This window comes from Papilio polytes, unplaced genomic scaffold (genome assembly GCF_000836215.1).
Source record: "Papilio polytes unplaced genomic scaffold, Ppol_1.0 DF824102.1, whole genome shotgun sequence".
Taxonomy (NCBI): Eukaryota; Metazoa; Arthropoda; class Insecta; order Lepidoptera; family Papilionidae; genus Papilio; species Papilio polytes.
The window spans coordinates 175,489-193,356 of NW_013525102.1; the positions used below are offsets into that span (position 1 = coordinate 175,489).

The 17,868-nt window shown below is 35.7% G+C and overlaps 2 protein-coding genes and 1 long non-coding RNA gene across 5 annotated transcripts in view; 1 reads left to right on the forward strand and 2 right to left on the reverse strand.

The window, feature by feature from the left end:
- Positions 1-1,323, forward strand: part of LOC106099415 — a 6,838-nt gene extending 5,515 nt beyond the window's left edge. The window contains exons 13-14 of the mRNA XM_013277974.1: positions 1-49; positions 432-1,323. Coding sequence (XP_013133428.1) covers positions 1-49; positions 432-825 — 443 coding nt within the window. The 3' untranslated portion in view covers positions 826-1,323. The remainder of the gene's footprint in view (positions 50-431) is intronic.
- An 11,542-nt stretch (positions 1,324-12,865) lies between these two features.
- Positions 12,866-14,375, reverse strand: LOC106099571. The gene is made up of 3 exons (XR_001225389.1): positions 14,338-14,375; positions 13,751-13,894; positions 12,866-13,528 (listed from the first exon to the last, which is right to left on the reverse strand). It is a non-coding gene; the product is annotated as an uncharacterized LOC106099571 (long non-coding RNA).
- A 1,320-nt stretch (positions 14,376-15,695) lies between these two features.
- Positions 15,696-17,868, reverse strand: part of LOC106099788 — a 5,458-nt gene continuing 3,285 nt past the window's right edge. For all 3 annotated transcript variants that reach the window (XM_013278451.1, XM_013278449.1, XM_013278450.1), the window contains exon 2: positions 15,696-17,451. In XM_013278451.1, coding sequence (XP_013133905.1) covers positions 16,948-17,445 — 498 coding nt within the window. In that variant the 5' untranslated portion in view covers positions 17,446-17,451 and the 3' untranslated portion in view covers positions 15,696-16,947. The remainder of the gene's footprint in view (positions 17,452-17,868) is intronic.

Genomic DNA, 17,868 nt, shown 5'->3' on the forward strand with positions numbered 1-17,868 from the left:
TGGCGCCCGCCGCCGCCGCGCTCGAACGCAGCGCGAACCTAATACTTACGTTAGTACATTATTACATCATATACTTGTCTTATACCGGGTTATGTCCAATTGTAGGGGGGCTAGACTACAATAAAGGTAGACTATCGCCCGCCTGAATTAAAAAAAATAATATGAAACATAGCTTGATTTTGTAGCTTTTTAATGGTGATTTTTTTTTTAAATCGGCCCAGTAGTAATTTCAACACATTAATAAAATACAAAAATATAAATCTTTCCTCTATTTAATATTAGTATAGATATCTGGCCTTTGTTAACCCCCCCCCCTCCCGTCTAAAATATGCACAGTTCACTTTAGAAACGTTTGTTGTCATTAATTACGATATGATTTACAAACTTTATTACTGAAGAATATGTTTAATATGTGTTTTTCCATTTTATAGGTACAGGAAGATATTCTCAAAAATAAAGAACAAAAATAACAACGGTGTAAAAAATACCCATGATTTTGAACATCGACAGACGCTAAAGGCGTATACAAACGACATAATATCGTGTCTATACCAAGAAAACTTCCTCAGCGGTCGAGAGCAGGGCCTCGTGTTCAGCAAACTGAACAAACAGACGGTCGAAATGCTGAACAAAGCTGTACCCAATGCTGAATCCAAGTTAAGTCTACGTAATCACTTAGCGTTCGCGCCATACACTTATGTGCAAGTTGAAGGTTCCCAAGCAGAGGCTGCGGATAACTCGATGTGGTTCAAATACGCTATTGATAAACAGTTCCCCAGTTTGAGTAAATTGTTGATTATGACTACACCACAATTGCTTACTTAGGTTAAACTCCGTAAAAGTTAAGAATTTTAATTGTAGTGTGTAGGAGGCCTAATATTATCCCCATCCCTTCCTATAACGCTTAGAAAGGGTATAATAACCACTTTCTGCGTGTCCCCTACATTGATTAAAAATAGACAACGCATCTGCGTTGATGTCTATGGGTCGCTTCGCTGTTTCGGCGAATGCCGGTGGCCTAATTTAGTTTTGTAAAACATAAGAATTAATAGTAAGGGACCATTAACGTAGTTTTTAATGATTTAAAGACCTAGGAAGTACAAAATATTTCTAGATAATAACATTATGTATTTAATTGCATTTATACCACCAATGTAGTAAAGACACATAAAATTGAGAAAATATATTTTATTTTGATAACATTTTGTAGCTATCTGCCTGTGGTTCAATAATACTCTTTCCAATATTAAAGGCCTGTCCCACAACTAGCTGATAGAGGCTCAGATAGCTTAAAAATGTCACTGTCAGATGAGGTAACAAAAAGCGATATTTCCATCACATATTTTATAGATTGGATTGTTATCAGACAATTTTCAATTTTGTTGGACAGGTCCTATGGTTTTAAATTATTAGGTAGTACTAACAAAAATTGCAAGATTTACCGTAGTTTTTTACTGCCGTGATAATTTCTTAAAATTGTTTTAAAACTGAAAGGGCAAATATCATGGCATTGTACTTTTACATGGGTGTTGAGTGAAATCATGATTTTTTAGTATTAATTATTTTTAAATGCATGGTCTAAAGATGTTAGTGACACATGGTGTGTCAAATGACATCGTATGTATTATTAAATAAAATAATGATTTTTCATACATTGTGTTTTATTCAAAACCGATTTTAGTAGTACCAAGGTCCGGTCGAGATTATACGACGTTTGTTAACTGTAATACAAAGTCGCCAAATCCTAACGCTTATCATCTATATCTATACTATTATAATAACGCGTAAACACACACTTCATCGTACAAGGCAAGATCCACGGAAAGCGAAGTGTAGCGTAGTGGTCGAAGAAGAACGTCCTGGCTCATAAACCTACGCCAGTGGTGTGGAAAGAGCACCCTTTCACTTTTCAGAGCCGCGGTGTCAAGAACGAAAGTCGCCCCAATGATCGCCGAACTTCGGAAGAAGATGGCACTTAAGAAGAAGAACACACTTCTTTGTTGCCTAAGATGTCAGCAATTACAGCATATTTTTGAATAAATTTATTTTTAATAAAAAGCCCTACGCTTACGTCAAGCTTTAGGCTATATATTTTAACGCCATTAAACTTTGGGGTAAATATTTTGGATGAAAACCCTAATATGGGAAAAAGACCATAAGTTGCTACCAACATCAAGGAAGCAAGGTTGTCATCATGTCATGTCATTTTGACATTTGTATTTGATAATGTGACGTAAAGAATAAAATAAAATGTTCATAATTTCATGCGGATGAAGTCGCACGGGTACAGCTAGTTTCAAATAATTAAAATAACTAGTATTTACAATTCCAATAATTTTTATGCAATATCTAGTGTTAGTTCAGAACATTTATAATGCATAGTCGTCCCGAAAGGCAACATAAGTCCATTCACTTCGGTCTAACACGGCGACGTGTTAAGCCGCTTACTCAGAATAATATACACCTAATACCTACGCTTCTGTCGTGTTAAGTCTAAAAGTGCTAAAGGTGTTGTTACACTGAGTTTTAAACCTAATGTTAAATATAAAGTCCGTTATCAATTAAAAAAAACTAGCTTTAACCCTTAATATGATAGTGTCCAGTGTGATAAACAACTAATAAAAAAAATCTAATGAATTAAGAGAAATACGTGACATTTTTATTTTTGTGTGTTGGTAACATGTAATATTTTTTGCTATAAAAACTTCGTCAAATTAAGGGTTATCCCGCGAATCCGTCGGCGTGGTTTTAAAATAAAAGTGAGTAACCTATGTTCTTCCAGACTATCTTCTACGTCTATACCAAATTTCATCGAAATCCGTTCAGCCGTTTAGGCTACAAACTCTAACAAACATCCATCCATCTACACTTTGTCATTTATAATACTAAGTATGATTCTAAAGCTCGGATTGATGTATTTAGGAACAAAGCTAAATGAATTTGGAATTGTATATCAGCTACGTGAGTGTTTTCAATTCCACGCACTCAAAGTCGCGAGCGATTGCTAGTACGTGATAAAAATGTTCAAATATTAAAATAATTGAATCAATTCGTTGATTCATTTGTATGTCCTCAAATAAGGAAACATTGAATCAAAACAATCGAGAGGCACTCAGGACCCCAATAATTACACGGTAAAAAAGTGCGGGGTCCGCCCCCACTAGCTACGGGGTGAACACATCGCCTACGTACAAATACAAATTAAATACTCCATTATGACGTGTATGGCGTAGGATGCTTTGCCCAGGTCTCCTATAGGGTGACTAGGTTTTAGGAAACAATCTATTTTTTATAACTAAGTAAGTTAACACTCCGATGTTAATTTTACATCCTTTTCTTTCCTAACCTAACAAATGTTAAATCGTAGTTTAAACCTCTCTCGTTACGTTCTTGATTATGCTTTTTTATAAAGTATTTTAAGACTACTCTGTAATTATAGGCTGAAAGCTTTGTCTTGTTCTGTTGAAATATTTTTACTATCTTTTAATGCTCATTTCTTTCCGCGGTCCACTCTAAAGCATAAATTATGGACACCGCCGAGAGCTGTGTACCGTGCAGGGAGAGGGTGGTCACCCCACTCCCCCGCCACAATAGTACACGTCCCCGGACTTTGGTCCCCTCTTGCTCCTTTTTTTGTGAGGGACATCTTCAAGGATGTTAATCGGACCCAGTGATGTTTTTTACCGAATTTCATCGGCGTCGTTTGCAAAAAATTATCTCTGTTTCTTTGTAGTTCTTTATTTCCTTTTTTTTGTTTTGTTTTTATCTTTATGAATTTTCAAGTTTTTTTTAACTATAATAAATTACTATGAGTCGCTTTCGAAGTATCTTTCGAAAGGTCTTATCATTTCGTACACAAAGAGGAAATATGTGATAAATGTTTTTAAGCGACTTCCCAAAAGAAGCTGGTAATTTGTCTGTACGTTTTTTTCAAATTAGTTTTTTTAATCATTGGCGAGTATAGACACTCTCTCTGAAGACGGACCGTTAAGAGAACTCTGAAGTCGATCTCAATTAGTTTTTGATGTATCACAAAGATACTTATGATATAAAAACATCGATTCACATTTATTTATGATCGGTCATGAATTGTTGCTGTGACAAAGGATTGTTATGCGAGTAAAAATATGCGCAACTGGTAACATTTCGCTGGGGGAGGTTTTGAAAGGCGGGGGACTCCGCGGGAACCCTTGCGACCCCATGCTCCCTTTATCTTCAGTCAAAAATCGCTTCGAGAGTTATGTTTTCGATGCGCTGTAACTACTGCTCCATTTTTTATTTGCCATTTACGCTTTTAGGTTATAAGCTCTTTGAAAATTGTAATAATAGTCGTTTTTAATATCGAATGTTTTGTTTTAGGGTTTTAATATTTAAATCGCTTTTAAGATTTTCACTGTATGATGAAATACGGCAATTTAAATAATGACATCATACCACTTGAAGTACTTTTCTAAGTAGTAAAAAGGTCATTTGTAATCAAAAATTAAAATTACTTATTCAGACTTCATTATGAAAATTTACACACTGTAAGAAGCAATTTGGTGTGCGGGCGTTTGCAAATAGCTATTTAAACAGGATCCTACGTGTTACTGTATGTCAAAGCCCTCCTAAAGCGTCGAGATACGCAAACACGGGCGTTGAATCGCGTTAAATTCGCTCAGAGCTCTCCCTGTACCCGGCTGCTGTATCAATCGATAAAATTCGGGTCCGCGCCCCCGGGCGTCGTCATGGCAACGCTCGCCTCCCCCTGCCCCATCCCACTCTGTTGACTTAGACGGATCGGGTAAGAGGCTTATTAATGGTTTTATGTTACTCTCAACCCTATAAAAAGATTTCGCCATTAAAAATTGTGTACATTCACTCCTTTACCTCTTTTTGAAAAAGGATTATTTGAACAAAGAAAACGAGTTTTTATTTCGTGAATATTTAACCGTTTTAACGTTCTATAACAGATTAATTAAATAAATAATTGAAAATAAAAATAGTTTTAATTGTTTTTATCTGTGAGCAATAAAAGTGTTCCACGTTTAATACGGCGCCATTTTCCAGACTGCGTGGCGCCATTTCGAATTGTGAGCGTCCCCGTCGACCCACCCCGGCCACGTTCACACTCAGCTTGTTACAACTCTCACTTTAAAGCTCAAATATTTTTTTAATCTCTTTCAAAAGCGATAAAAGCAGTTTCGCGTAAACGTGCGATAAGATCGGACATTTTCTTTGTATTCATTTATGCAAAGATGTTTAATATATGTATAATTGTGTACTTTCAAAATTAAAAATGACAATTAAAGAAATGCAGAGAGCTTACCTTACAATATGAATAGAAAGCTTTGCTATGTATGACGAATAGACGTACTTTAAACTATCTGCGTTGTAGACGTCTACGAGCTATGCCATAATGGTAACTATAAAGATGTGTTTATGTAACAACAAAAACAAAACATATGAATAAAGTGTTTGCAATACGAGTTTAGACAAATTGGCATAATTAAAAAAAAATATATGTTACGATCCTTCAAAATCCGCTAAAATATTCACAGAAGATTACAATAAAACGGATTTTCTTTACTTACAAAAAATGTTACATTTCTCGATTTCTTTTTCTATTCAGACAGACTAACTGTAAAAATGTGGGAGGATCGCTTGTCTAAAATAGAAAGAACAGAAAATTGCATATTAATGTACCTGAGTTTAAATATCATACGTAGTGTTAGTAGAGAGGGTTGCCACCCTGGGCGGTGCCCGGCCACCGGCCGCTACTTTATCCTCGAAGCGAGGGTGTGCAAACTTTTTCTACGTAAAATCCTATTTACCCCGTACCTAGTTCAAACAGTTCATCTCCACGAGTGATTATTTAACTAAGTAAAATTTTATCAGTTACATGCAGCGAAGGAAAATCAATCTTCATATTCTTCTTCTTCTCGCAATGCATTTGAAAAAATGCGTAAAATCTTTTGCTGCCGCAACATAAAAATACCTTTGCGCGTCTGCCTACTAAAGTGCTATATCTGGCCCATCCTTCTATACGGATCCGAAGCCCGGACAATAAAAGAAGACCTTAGAAAACGTATAGAAGCGTTCGAGATGTGGGCCTATAGGCGCATGTTGGCCATAAGCTGGACTCAGAGAGTGACAAACGAGGAGGTTCTGCGAAGAGTCCACCAAAAAAGGGAACTTTTGCAGACCATCAAGATGAGAAAAGTATCGTTCCTGGGCCACGTGCTCAGGCATGACAGATATGATCTCCTCCAACTCATCTTGATGGGAAAAGTTGCCGGCAAAAGGAGTGTTGGTCGTCGTAAGAAATCGTGGTTACGCAACATCCGAGAATGGATAGGAATTGCGAGTGCCGCCCAACTGTTTCGCCTCACAAGAGACAAGGTCAAATTTGGAGAACTGACCGCCAACCTTCGCTAGTCGGAGAGGCACTTTAAGAAGAATATTCTTCGGAAATCGTATGCCGCAGCAGTATAAATAATAATGTTTATTACTTTAAAATTATAAATATTGTTTACTAGTATTTGTTGTTGAATCATCCTATCATGTAAATATAATTATTAAAAGTACAGTAAATATACACCATCTGTAAAAGCGTAATAGTGTAGAGACAGCAGAGTGAGAGAGGGCTTTTTGGGGACTTGGATTTTATTTTCTTTGGGGTTTTTGAGGTCGCTCCGAGTTCTGTCATTTGCTTGTTCTAGATACTGAGGCCTTGATGGTCCCAGCGTAAGGCTTCAGTTAGAATTTTATTTAGTTACTAGCTTTCGCCCGCGACTCCGTCTGCATGGAAATAATCTACATATATGCCAAAAATGTAGTTTAAGCTATATACTCTAACAAACATCCATCCATCTGTACTTGGGCATTTATAATATTAGTATAATTATGTTTACTCAATATGCTTTTACTTATGTAGGCCACATTCTATTTCTATTCTTATATAAAAGTCTCCCTTGAAATCGCTCGCTTTGCAATTTTAAAATGAACGCGTCGAGTACTATGTAGCGCTAGTGAGCTTGATAAATTCTTATTAATATTCCGGAGGCTGTGTTTTACTTCTTTTGTCTCGAGCAAGCAATAAAGGAGGGTAGACGAGAGAAAATGTTCTGCATTTATACAGGTTCGGGCGACGTTCTAACATGACTGTCGAGTTTTATTTTCAGCAAGCGCTTGCTCCTTTGCCGCTCTTATTGCGCTCACTAACAAGGTTTTTAATTATTTCCTTTAATGTCAGTTTCAGCGCAACGCGAGGGTTTTTGTTATGAGATTTTTATGTTTACGAAGCGAAAATTGAGTGAAGGAAAATAGACTTGAGCTGTTATGAAGTGCATGTTTACAGAATATTTGTATGTATGAATGGATGGATGGATTAATGGTGGATTTAATGCTCGTTACTTATAAAAAACACGGTAAAATATTTACTAAGGTTTGTATCATTAAGAAACATTTTATTTAAACTATAAAGACACATGATTTTCTTCACACAATCTAAAAACAGCTTGTATGTGTGTATTAAAAGTCATTATGCTGCCGAAGCATAAAGGGGTAAGAATCTTGTAAATGATTTATTCGACAGGCTCTATCAGTTTTGAAAAGTGAACATTCAAGTGTACTGTGATAAATATTCAATAGAAAATCTCGTCTTTTAAAACTTTGAGACGACGAATATTAAAATAATAAAAACATTTTGTGATATCCTAAGCATTGTTGCGGGTCATAAGAAATTGTAATTTTGTTTTATCAAATTTTATTTAGGGGCCTTAATTAAGGGATCCAAGACAAGCTTTGGTATCAACGGTTCTTGAACAAAAACCGCGCGATCTTAGTGATGATTTATCGCGTCGTCGAATTGTCGGCTGCGCCATTTTAGACAAACCCTTTGTGACGACCTAGAATTAAGTATAAATGCAGTAGAACTTATTAATGGATATACTAATGGCTTCTTCTATTATTGGTACATTTGACGATATCGTGCGGATCAAGGTTTTTTTTTATAATTGCAAAATATTTCTGTCGACTACAAAATAATTTTCCATGCAACCTTTTCCCCTTTAAGTAATTAATTTAATTTTCAAAAATGCTGTTTGTTGTTTTTTTATAGTGATGTTAAATTAAAATATTTCTCTATACCTCCTTCCCCCTACTTTAGATTTTATTGATTGAATTTCTAAATTAGGCTTTCGCTATAAAAAGGTATGAATTTTCTAATGATTGTTAAATAAAGTTTTCAATCAACTTTATATACCTGCCTAAGCTATGATACTTCACTTAGGCCCGTTTTCCGACCGTAACACAAGAACATCTTACCCTTACAAAACTCCCTCAGGTCGTTTTACTACCGCACGTTTACTTAAACAACCCTCAGATAATATCCGCCCTCATTTTTATTATGCGAAATATAAGCTTAAATAATTAAGCTTTTACCAAAAGTGATGTACATCACATCCAATTTAAAATACATTTTTAAAAAGGGTTCTTTATTTTGTAATTGATAATATTCTCTTTTTTTGTTCTTTTTCGTTACTTATGTTAAATACTACTTTTAAGGCCTGCCCCACCACTGGCTGATAGAGGCACAGATAGCTTAAAAATGACATCACTGTCATATAAGGGAAAATATAAGGCAAAATTCGATATTTCCGTCACATCTTTGACACGTTGGATTGTTATCAAACAATTTGGTGGGACAGTCACTTATAGTTATCAAGTTAAATTCTTTGTTAAGTTTGAAATGTACCAAAGAATATCTTTAGGTTGAAGGGTGTCGTTTAATTAACTAGTAATAGTTTCTATAATAATTCAATTCACTGACTTGGAGATTATTAAACACATTAATCTCTGCCGAGCTGTTGTACACAAGCGCACCTGTGTACACTGTACAGTGTGTACACTATACACTAACGCTTACAGTTTACCCAACTGGAAATTAATTATTCCGTTACACATGTACAATCAGAGCCCATGTATCAGTAATTACCGAAGCATTCGGCGTTATGTACTGCGTATCAAATTTATCGATTGTACGTCTGGGCTCAACGGCTGCTATATAATATAAATTGTATATACATTAACTTAGGTATATACAGAGCTCGTGTACCGGGCCGGATGTAACTATTGGCAACCGTGAGTTCAACCTGTGTCGAAAAGAGTCTTATTTGTGATGGAATTTAGTGTTTACGCGTATTGGTATAAGGTTTAGAATAGTGTATTGGGTGTTTGGTGGTTAGGATATGTTCTGTATGTCAATTGCATCACCTCTGTGCCACCTGATTCCCGCTGGCTGGCGGGTGCGCGGGGCGCGCGGGGGTAGGGGTGCCCGGCGGCTGTTTGGTCGCGTTCGCTTTGTGCGCCGTGTGCGAGGCGAAGGCGAGTACATTCGGCCATGTTGGGCTGCTGCACACGACACCGTTGATGTGCTGTAATTACTTTTCGATGTCGGGGAAATTGTTCAATATACGATGACAGCTCTATACAGAGACACACACATGCACACATAGAGCTCTTTATTTGGATTCTGGCATGTTACTGATGTGTAGAGACTATGTATCTAGTGGCGATATCACGTACTTATAACTTATAGTATACGATTCCTATCTTCCTTTGTATTATAAGACCGTTTGTAATTGTATTTAAATGAACTGCAAATACCAATCTATACCATAACATTTGGACATATTTTTTTCTTTTGTTTTTAACAATAGTAGAGGTATGTTAATTTACGAATATTTCCTTTTACCAATCCAACTAAGCTCTAAGCTTGTGCTTATATGGTTTTCGACAATAGTCGAATGGCGGGATTCGAACCTTCGACCGCAAGAACGGTAGTTACCTCGAACCATTAGGCTATTGGCGCTTCAATTATATGTCTATTATACACACTTTACTGTATTAAAAGAAGTCCTTGTATAGAATATTTATTATCAAACATTTGTGTGACTGTCAGAGGTGGAAAATTAAATTCTAGATATCTAATTAGCGTTGTTCGTTTTTTGTTCACTCTACAGAGATTGACAGAGGCGGGAGAATTTTAATTACGGCCTTTTACGATGTTCGCTTTCAGAGAGAATGGACGACACCCAAAAATTGGCAATTTAAAAATGGCATAAATTTTCCGAACGAAATATGTAAATGAAATGTTGCTCCGACACCAATTTGCAATAAGTTTTTTGAATGTTATTTATAAAAAAGTATTTTCAGAACAAACCTTTTACAATTGAAACGATTGACGAAAGTAAAAAGTAATCTGTTTTAGTGATCAGTGTTATCTTACATTTAAAATGAAATTTAAATTTGATTAAAATGAAAAATACCCTGTCACTAAAATCCTCGTAAAGTGCATTGAAGCATGAGCGCGGTGATGTTACACTGTCCTGTCTACCCATCAGCTGTCAAAGTTGAGCGAACACAAACAACGAATATACAAAAATTTTCTAATTCGGGTCGGGGGGACATATTCGAGATCAGTGGTTTTAAACCTTTTTCAGGATATAAGGCAGCCATGTCGAGATATATAATTTTTTTTTTTGCAAGTCCTTTTATCCTAATTATGGCGAAAATTTCACATATTGATAAATTTGTCAAACTGTATGTCTTTGCAAAAGCTGAAGTTATAATCATCGAGGCTTCGCGACCCTTGTGTCGCGGAGCGATGGTTAACACCCACTGTTCTAGAGAATATGCAAGTTGGATGTCAGCTGTCTGAAACGGGCAGATATTACGCTGTGCACGGGGAACGTTAGGTATTTATAAAGCAGGTATGTGAAAACTTCCATTGAACTCAGGGCGAAGGAATATTCTTGTCCATTATTGCGAAATTTTAATATTGAAAAAATCAGGAATGGAAAGAGCTTCAGTCTTTGCATTAGTCTAATTTTGGGCGCAAAAGCACTAGGCTATAAAGTATTTAGGAACACTATTAATGCAGACTACGGAAAAAGACAATTTTCCTCCCAACTTAAGCATTGATCAGATCTTTAAGTGTTTATGTTGAAGTATAATGTGATGTGCACACATCAATCCCAGCACAATATGTACCTAAAGCTGCTATACGCTTGTTCAGAATCTATTCGAATTGAATTATATAAAAAAAAGATCTCACCTAGGTAGCGAGTGCGAACAAAAAACTGGCGGTCGGTGCGAGAGCAGGCTCTGGTGCCATCTCGCGCGCCGTTGCTAGGAGACACGGATCAATACAGCCTCCGCCGGGTTGCCTAATTACCCCCGCGCGCCCCGCGCAGCCCTCCCGCTGCCCGCCGCCCCGCGCGCCCCGCGCCACGCCCCGCCCGTGGAAACTTCTCGCCCTCCCGACCGCACCTCTACTCCCAGATTTAAATATCCAATGATAGAATTCACATTCAAATATTTTTAACTTTTTACACACCCGGTGTTATTTTTTTGCTTTTCATTTAAAGTCCGTTTTTTACATGGACCGACGGATGCGAGGTTTTTTTTGTGCATGTAGCTAAAATCCTTTGTTTCAGCGTATCCTTTCTACATCGTTCGTTCGTGACTCCTTTATCAAACATTTTCTTTGTTCGAAATTTGAATTCGATGAAAATTTTGGAATACAGATAAAGTATTTTTATTTTCTTTAGATTAAAAGCATAGTTCGTGTAATCTTTACAGTAAGTTTCTAGTGCTTATTTATTGCTATTAACATCTGTAGATTATTATCGCCCTAATTTAGGTTAAAAAGACAGTAAGAACCAACCTTAATTATTACTTCTTCTAATTGGTTTGTGGAATTACTAAAACACCAATGTAACTTTTTGAGCTACAATACTAACGTTTCGCGTAACCATAAACGTAATTTTACTTTCTTCGCATATTTTTTCTTTTATATTATGTAACGCTTGAATATTGTCAAGCATACTATATGCAACTTTAACCTATTTTTCCGGAACATAATTTTGAACGTGAAGCGACGCCAATAACTTTCTTTGTTCCATCTAGGGACCGAACGAAATTATGCTGGAAAGATGCTACGAAGAATGGATGAGAACATCCGTTATTACAGTTTTCTTTCACGTCTCCTTTGATGATGTTAAATTTACATTTTGATACTCTTTTAGGTATGCGCGAGGTAAAATATATTCTACCACAGAAAACATCATACTTTAATCTACATTTTTACTCTGAAAATATGATTATGTGACACACTTTTAAATGGCGTTTTTTAATGTTTAACCCTTAATTCGACGGAGTATTTTGTAGTAAAAAACATAACATGTTACCAACACACTAAAATAAAAACCTCACTATTCTGTAAACTGGTTTAGTATTTTTTTTTTAAATAGTTGTTCGTCACACTGGACGATGTCGAAGGTTAAAAAAGATTCCATATACTAGCCGATTTACCCTCCTTAATTTTCAGATTCCAAATTTTAAAATATTTGACTTAATTAACTAACCCCACGCAGTCGTTAAGTGACAGAAGCAGCCCCCTTAGTTTGGAAACCTCGTATGTTTCCATTAAAGGAATCATTAGCGATTTATTACTGGCCAGCTATAGCTATAGCTGGCTGTATAGTTAAGCTATAGGTAGCATAAAGCTGGCTGGCTATACTATCGTTATAACAAACCTTTTTCCATTTTGAACTTATAATTATTTACGAACATACTTCATTATGTTAAAAAAAAAAGAAGGTCTATGCAACCTTTAGTTCATTATCTTTTTTAAAGTACACAGAGAATTGTTTCGAGAACTTCCTCGAGTTCTTGCGGACGAAGTCTTCGTAACTTTATCCGTGAGTTTGCTATCCGTAAATCCACTTCAGTGCTTCGGAGCGAAGAAAGTATATAACGTACTTCCAAGATGGCGGCTTTTTATTACATTGGAATATACCGTTTTTTATATAGGTAAAGAAATTAGTCGTCGGTTAAACATTTATTATCCGAATTAGGAGTAACCACTGAGTATACATTCTGTTTAATAGGACGATGTAATAGGTTTAGGAAAACTTTTATAGTCATTATCAGGAACTTAGCAGTAATGAAACTATTTCGATGGTATTGCCAACTGGCAGCCAGCATTGGAATACTACCAATTTATACAACTCTTACCGATTTAATTAAAACATTTCAATTACACAGTAAGTTTATCAAAACATCTAAACATTTAACAATTAAATTAATATAAGTCAAATACTTAGCTTTATTTACGAGCGTCATATAATTTGCGAGACATTTTCCGTGTCTATTTCCAACAATCAAAGCTCTCAAGCTCCGATGCAGCGGGGTGGAAGCAGTCGAGTTGACAAGGCGCTTTGAGTATTGCCTTTGACGGAGCAGACTTGTAATTGGATCGCATCGAACCATCCAAGCAAACAAATAGACTAGTTTCTACGTAGACGACGAGTGATTGGGTCTGCATTTCGTGTAGTTATAGGAATTGTGAGAAATCTCTATTGTTTTCATATTTACCTCGCGACTTTTTAAATCGCAATACTGATATGAGCGCATCTTTTTACTATTTGTGGTGTCGACATTTCTTTCTCCTCTATTTCTTCTTATTGCCTTTTCTATCTGCCTGATGGTACATAAAAGAGGGCAATAGTTAAACCTTTGTGTTCGGTCTGGATGTCAACTAAATCTGTTGACGAGCTAGTATACTTACGTCTTCTAAATATAAAGATAAATTGTTGAATTTGAATTTCTAAATAAAAACTTTACTTTTTATAATATCCTCTCTAATGATTTGAAAGAAAAGAAATAAATAATTAAAGTGTGCAGGGTGCTTTTTAATGAGTACCTCGAAGGGAGCGCAGCGGATCGTAATTTGCAGAAAACATTCCGTCTTGTCTTGAAAGGTTCTTTGAAAGCTTTCCTTGGAATCAAATTAAATAGCGTCTCTAGGAGACGTGCCGGTGTGCGTTACTCGAGGAAAAATTGCTTTCTATTAAGAATATTAAATGTACTATGAAAAAGGAAACGACTGGAAGTTCTTGGAGAAGCAATCTTTTCATAACCTATTTATGATTCTTTTTTAAAAATAAAATAAAGAAAAAATTCAACAGAGTCGATATGGCATGGTTGGAAAAACAGAACGAGCGGTGGTAAAAGCGTGAATGTTGCAAGCATTGAAATAGACTTTTTTGTAAGAATTCTTAGAGCTTTATTGGTTTTAAAATGTTTCAAACTCAATACACAATTTAATTTCTTTGAAGCAAACGCTTTGACTTTCAAAGAAAATTGCGACTTAATATTGACTGCAGTTTATAGATTTTTTAAATTTGCTGTTAGCTAATATTAATTCGTCAATAGCTGTTATTAATGTATAAGCAAAATGTCGAAAATGAAATATTGCTAATAATTAAAGCTAGTATGAACATGCATCACCTTTTACTGAATTACTAGCTTTCGACCGCGACTCTTGCTTGAAATAAAAAAACAATAAGTAGCCCATGTGTTCTTCCAGATTGTCCTGATCCTTTAAGCAGTTTAGGCTGTAAACTCTAACAGAATCCATCCATCTATACTTTTGCATTTATAACATTACGAAGATAATGTAAATAAAATTATGAAACTTGACATTAAAACTACTTTTAAATACTTTAGATAAGTAAATACACAGATCGTTTATCTCTTTCTTTAGTTTTAGAGTACCTACTAGCTGTTCCCGTGCGGCTTTATCCGCATGAAATTATGAAAATTTTATTATTTCGTTTACATGTGTCAAATTATCAATTACAAATGTCAAAATGACATGATGACAATCTATGGCAATCTTACTTCCTTGATGTTGGCAGTTTGTAGCTTATGGTCCGTTTCCCACATTAGGGTTATTAACCAATTAATTTACCCCCTGAGTTTAAATGCGTGAAAATATATAGTCTAAAGCGCGACGTAAATGTAGGGTTTGTTATTAAAGTAAGAAATATTCAAAAATATGCTGTAATTACTGACATCTTACGCCACATAGTAGTGTGTTTGCGCTTTATTATATTAGTATAGATTGGGTAGAGTAGGCTTTTTCGGGAACCGGACTTACAAGTCTCTTCGAGTTATAAGTATGTGCATATCGCCTTTACGAAATATTGTCACATACTTTGTCACTGGCCGTGATAAATCCCTAAAAATAATACGAGCAAGGCTACTTTCGAGTGTGCATTTACCAAGGGACAGGACTAAGGTGATTTGGTCGCGTAAGCAATAAACAAGAATAAAAAACATACTCGTTTTAAAATTGGTAATTTCAGATTTTGTTACAAATTTATTGTCATTTATGTTTTAAGGAAGTAAAGAGTCAAATATTTCGTTTGTTGTTGTCACACAAGTTTATACATGTTTACTACGCGACTCCGTCCGCTTGTAATTAAAATAAATAAAAGTGAATAGCCTATGTGTTCTTTCAGACTATCCTCTACATTCACACAAATTTCATCGAAATTCGTTCAGCTTTTTACACTACCAACTCTAACAAACATCCATCCATCTAAACGCATTTATAATATTAGTATGAAGTATGATTTGCTATGAAGGAAAAGAGTAACCAAAAATACTTTTTCCTTAATCCATCCAAATTCAGTCAGATCTATTTGTAAGTTAAATTACTCAGTTACTTAGATATTCTTATTTTTAAAGTTCTATTTCCGATCATATAATATGAACATAGGAGGGCATTTACATGGTTTCCAGCAAAATCCTCTGAGATTCCCATTTGATTAATTTTCATATTTAAAAATCAAACAACAATAATATTTGTATATTTTTATTTAAGTGCAAGAAACTTAAGTACATACTTACTTATTCCAATTAAATATAAATCTCAAAATAATAACAAGTTTGGCATTCATTTTTTTTTAATTTCCGAAAATAAAATTTCAATAACGACTCATATCCACTGACCTCAAAAAAAAAAACTCCCACAAAGTACTAACACAATTAAACTAAGTAGAGATCAATCTTATTTCAGGTAACAACTTGAACTTGGGCATAAGTAATATAACATTATCATTCTTACAATAAAAATTAGAAAAATATCTCACAATACATTTTTTAATACATATTTATGTACCAACCAGCTATATAAAGGCAATAACACTACTATCACCGTTATTACAACAATTTCGTGACAATCGACGTAAAATTAAAAACAAAACATAACCTTAAAACTTTTTTAAGAAATAACCTTTTAAAAAATCTACATCCGACACCAAATGGTAACTTTTTCGGTTATTACCGACAAATGCGGACGGCATCGAGGTAATAAAAACAATTTGTATATATTTATTGGTATTTAAACAATGGCCAAAAGTACTTTGGTAGAGAAACTAGTATTTTGCAAACATAGTTGTCTAACAAAATGAGAACAATTTTTAAATTAATATCGTATCACGTCACCGAGTTACACATTTTCTCTGAAATCACAGCCCTTAATTTAGTAATTACCATTAACCAACGTAATTTTAAACTATAAATTAAACAACTAGAAACCATTAGACTTGGTAAGTACTAACAAGTAATAAGTAGTCGTACAATAATCTATGTGGCTTTTTAAAATAACGGAAGAATCATTTATAATATGTACTATGTTTGAGCTAAGCTCGTTCTTACATTTCTCTAGTAAAAATAAAAAAAAAAACTTCCAAACTTCACCTTTCAGAACAAAATCTGTTTTCCCACTTTCCTGTTAACAAAAATCTGGCTATTATTCGCATAATGCATAACTTTTCTGACATCAAACGTATTCGAGTAACCTTAACTGTGCTTTCCTTGAGACAATGATATACAGTTGACTCCATTTTCCTCATAGAGAATGGGAGAGTTGACTATGTTTTTGTACACTTCGCAAATGGAAACTCATTCTTACGCCAGAATATCACAAACATATTTTTTTTATGTTGGCAACATATCGGAATGATTTAGGAAAGTTGGTACGCGGGAATCACAACAGTGTGGCTAATTAGTTAATTCATTATCTAGTTTTAGCAATTAATCGACTAGTCATCATGACAGTTGACACATAAAATGGTAGAACTGGTCGAAATTGACGGGCTCCAGCTCGTATTCTTTTTCTGACCTATTGAGTAGCTCCGGATTCCTTTTGAGGAAGTTCCTGACCCAGTCCTCGCCGGCCATGCGGCTGTTCACGTCGAAGGGATGATTTAAGTTGTTGTCCTCTGCGTACTGGAAGGCCAGCTCCCTTATGTCTCTCCTGGAGACACCCATGAAGTACTTCTCCATGCTCTTTATGTATCCAACCAGGTCTTTCTCCTGGTTGTCTGTGAAGACGCGCCGGTAGTGTCCCATGAGGGGCTTGGGGTCGTCCGGCAGTTGGTAGCGTATCTTGCTGGCTCGGCGCTGCAGTGTGGAGCGCGGGATGTGGAACGTCCTGGCCGCCAACTTGTAGCCCATCTTGCCGGAGACAACGGCGGCGACGGCTTTCGCCATGTCCTCCTCGCTCCAGGACTGACGGCCGCTCATTCTTTCGTATTTACGGACCATTGAGAGCTGAAAGAGGTCAAATTGTACACTTAAATTCAAACCAATTATGCGGCTGTGCAACACGAACAGTTTAATGAGGACGGTAATTATCGTAACTTTACTTAGAACTCAATTGAGGTTCCACTTTCATTGTAAAAAGGGATAAGTACCTTCTCGAGAGTCGATAATTAAGATTTTAATTAAAGTAACCAATTTGTAGTTTTAACGTTTGTTTACTTGGCTCCAAGGCTCGTTTGAATAAAGGAGCGCGGCTTGACATCGCTGATGTTCGGCGAAGGGTAACCGCGGCTACCGGTTCTGTGGACCACGTTCAATGCCGGCGCGAGGTAAAAAAACTTTTTAATAAAAAAACAAAACCGACTTCCAAACAAAATACACGAAAAACAAAACAAAATGTACTAAAAACAAAACAAAATACACCAA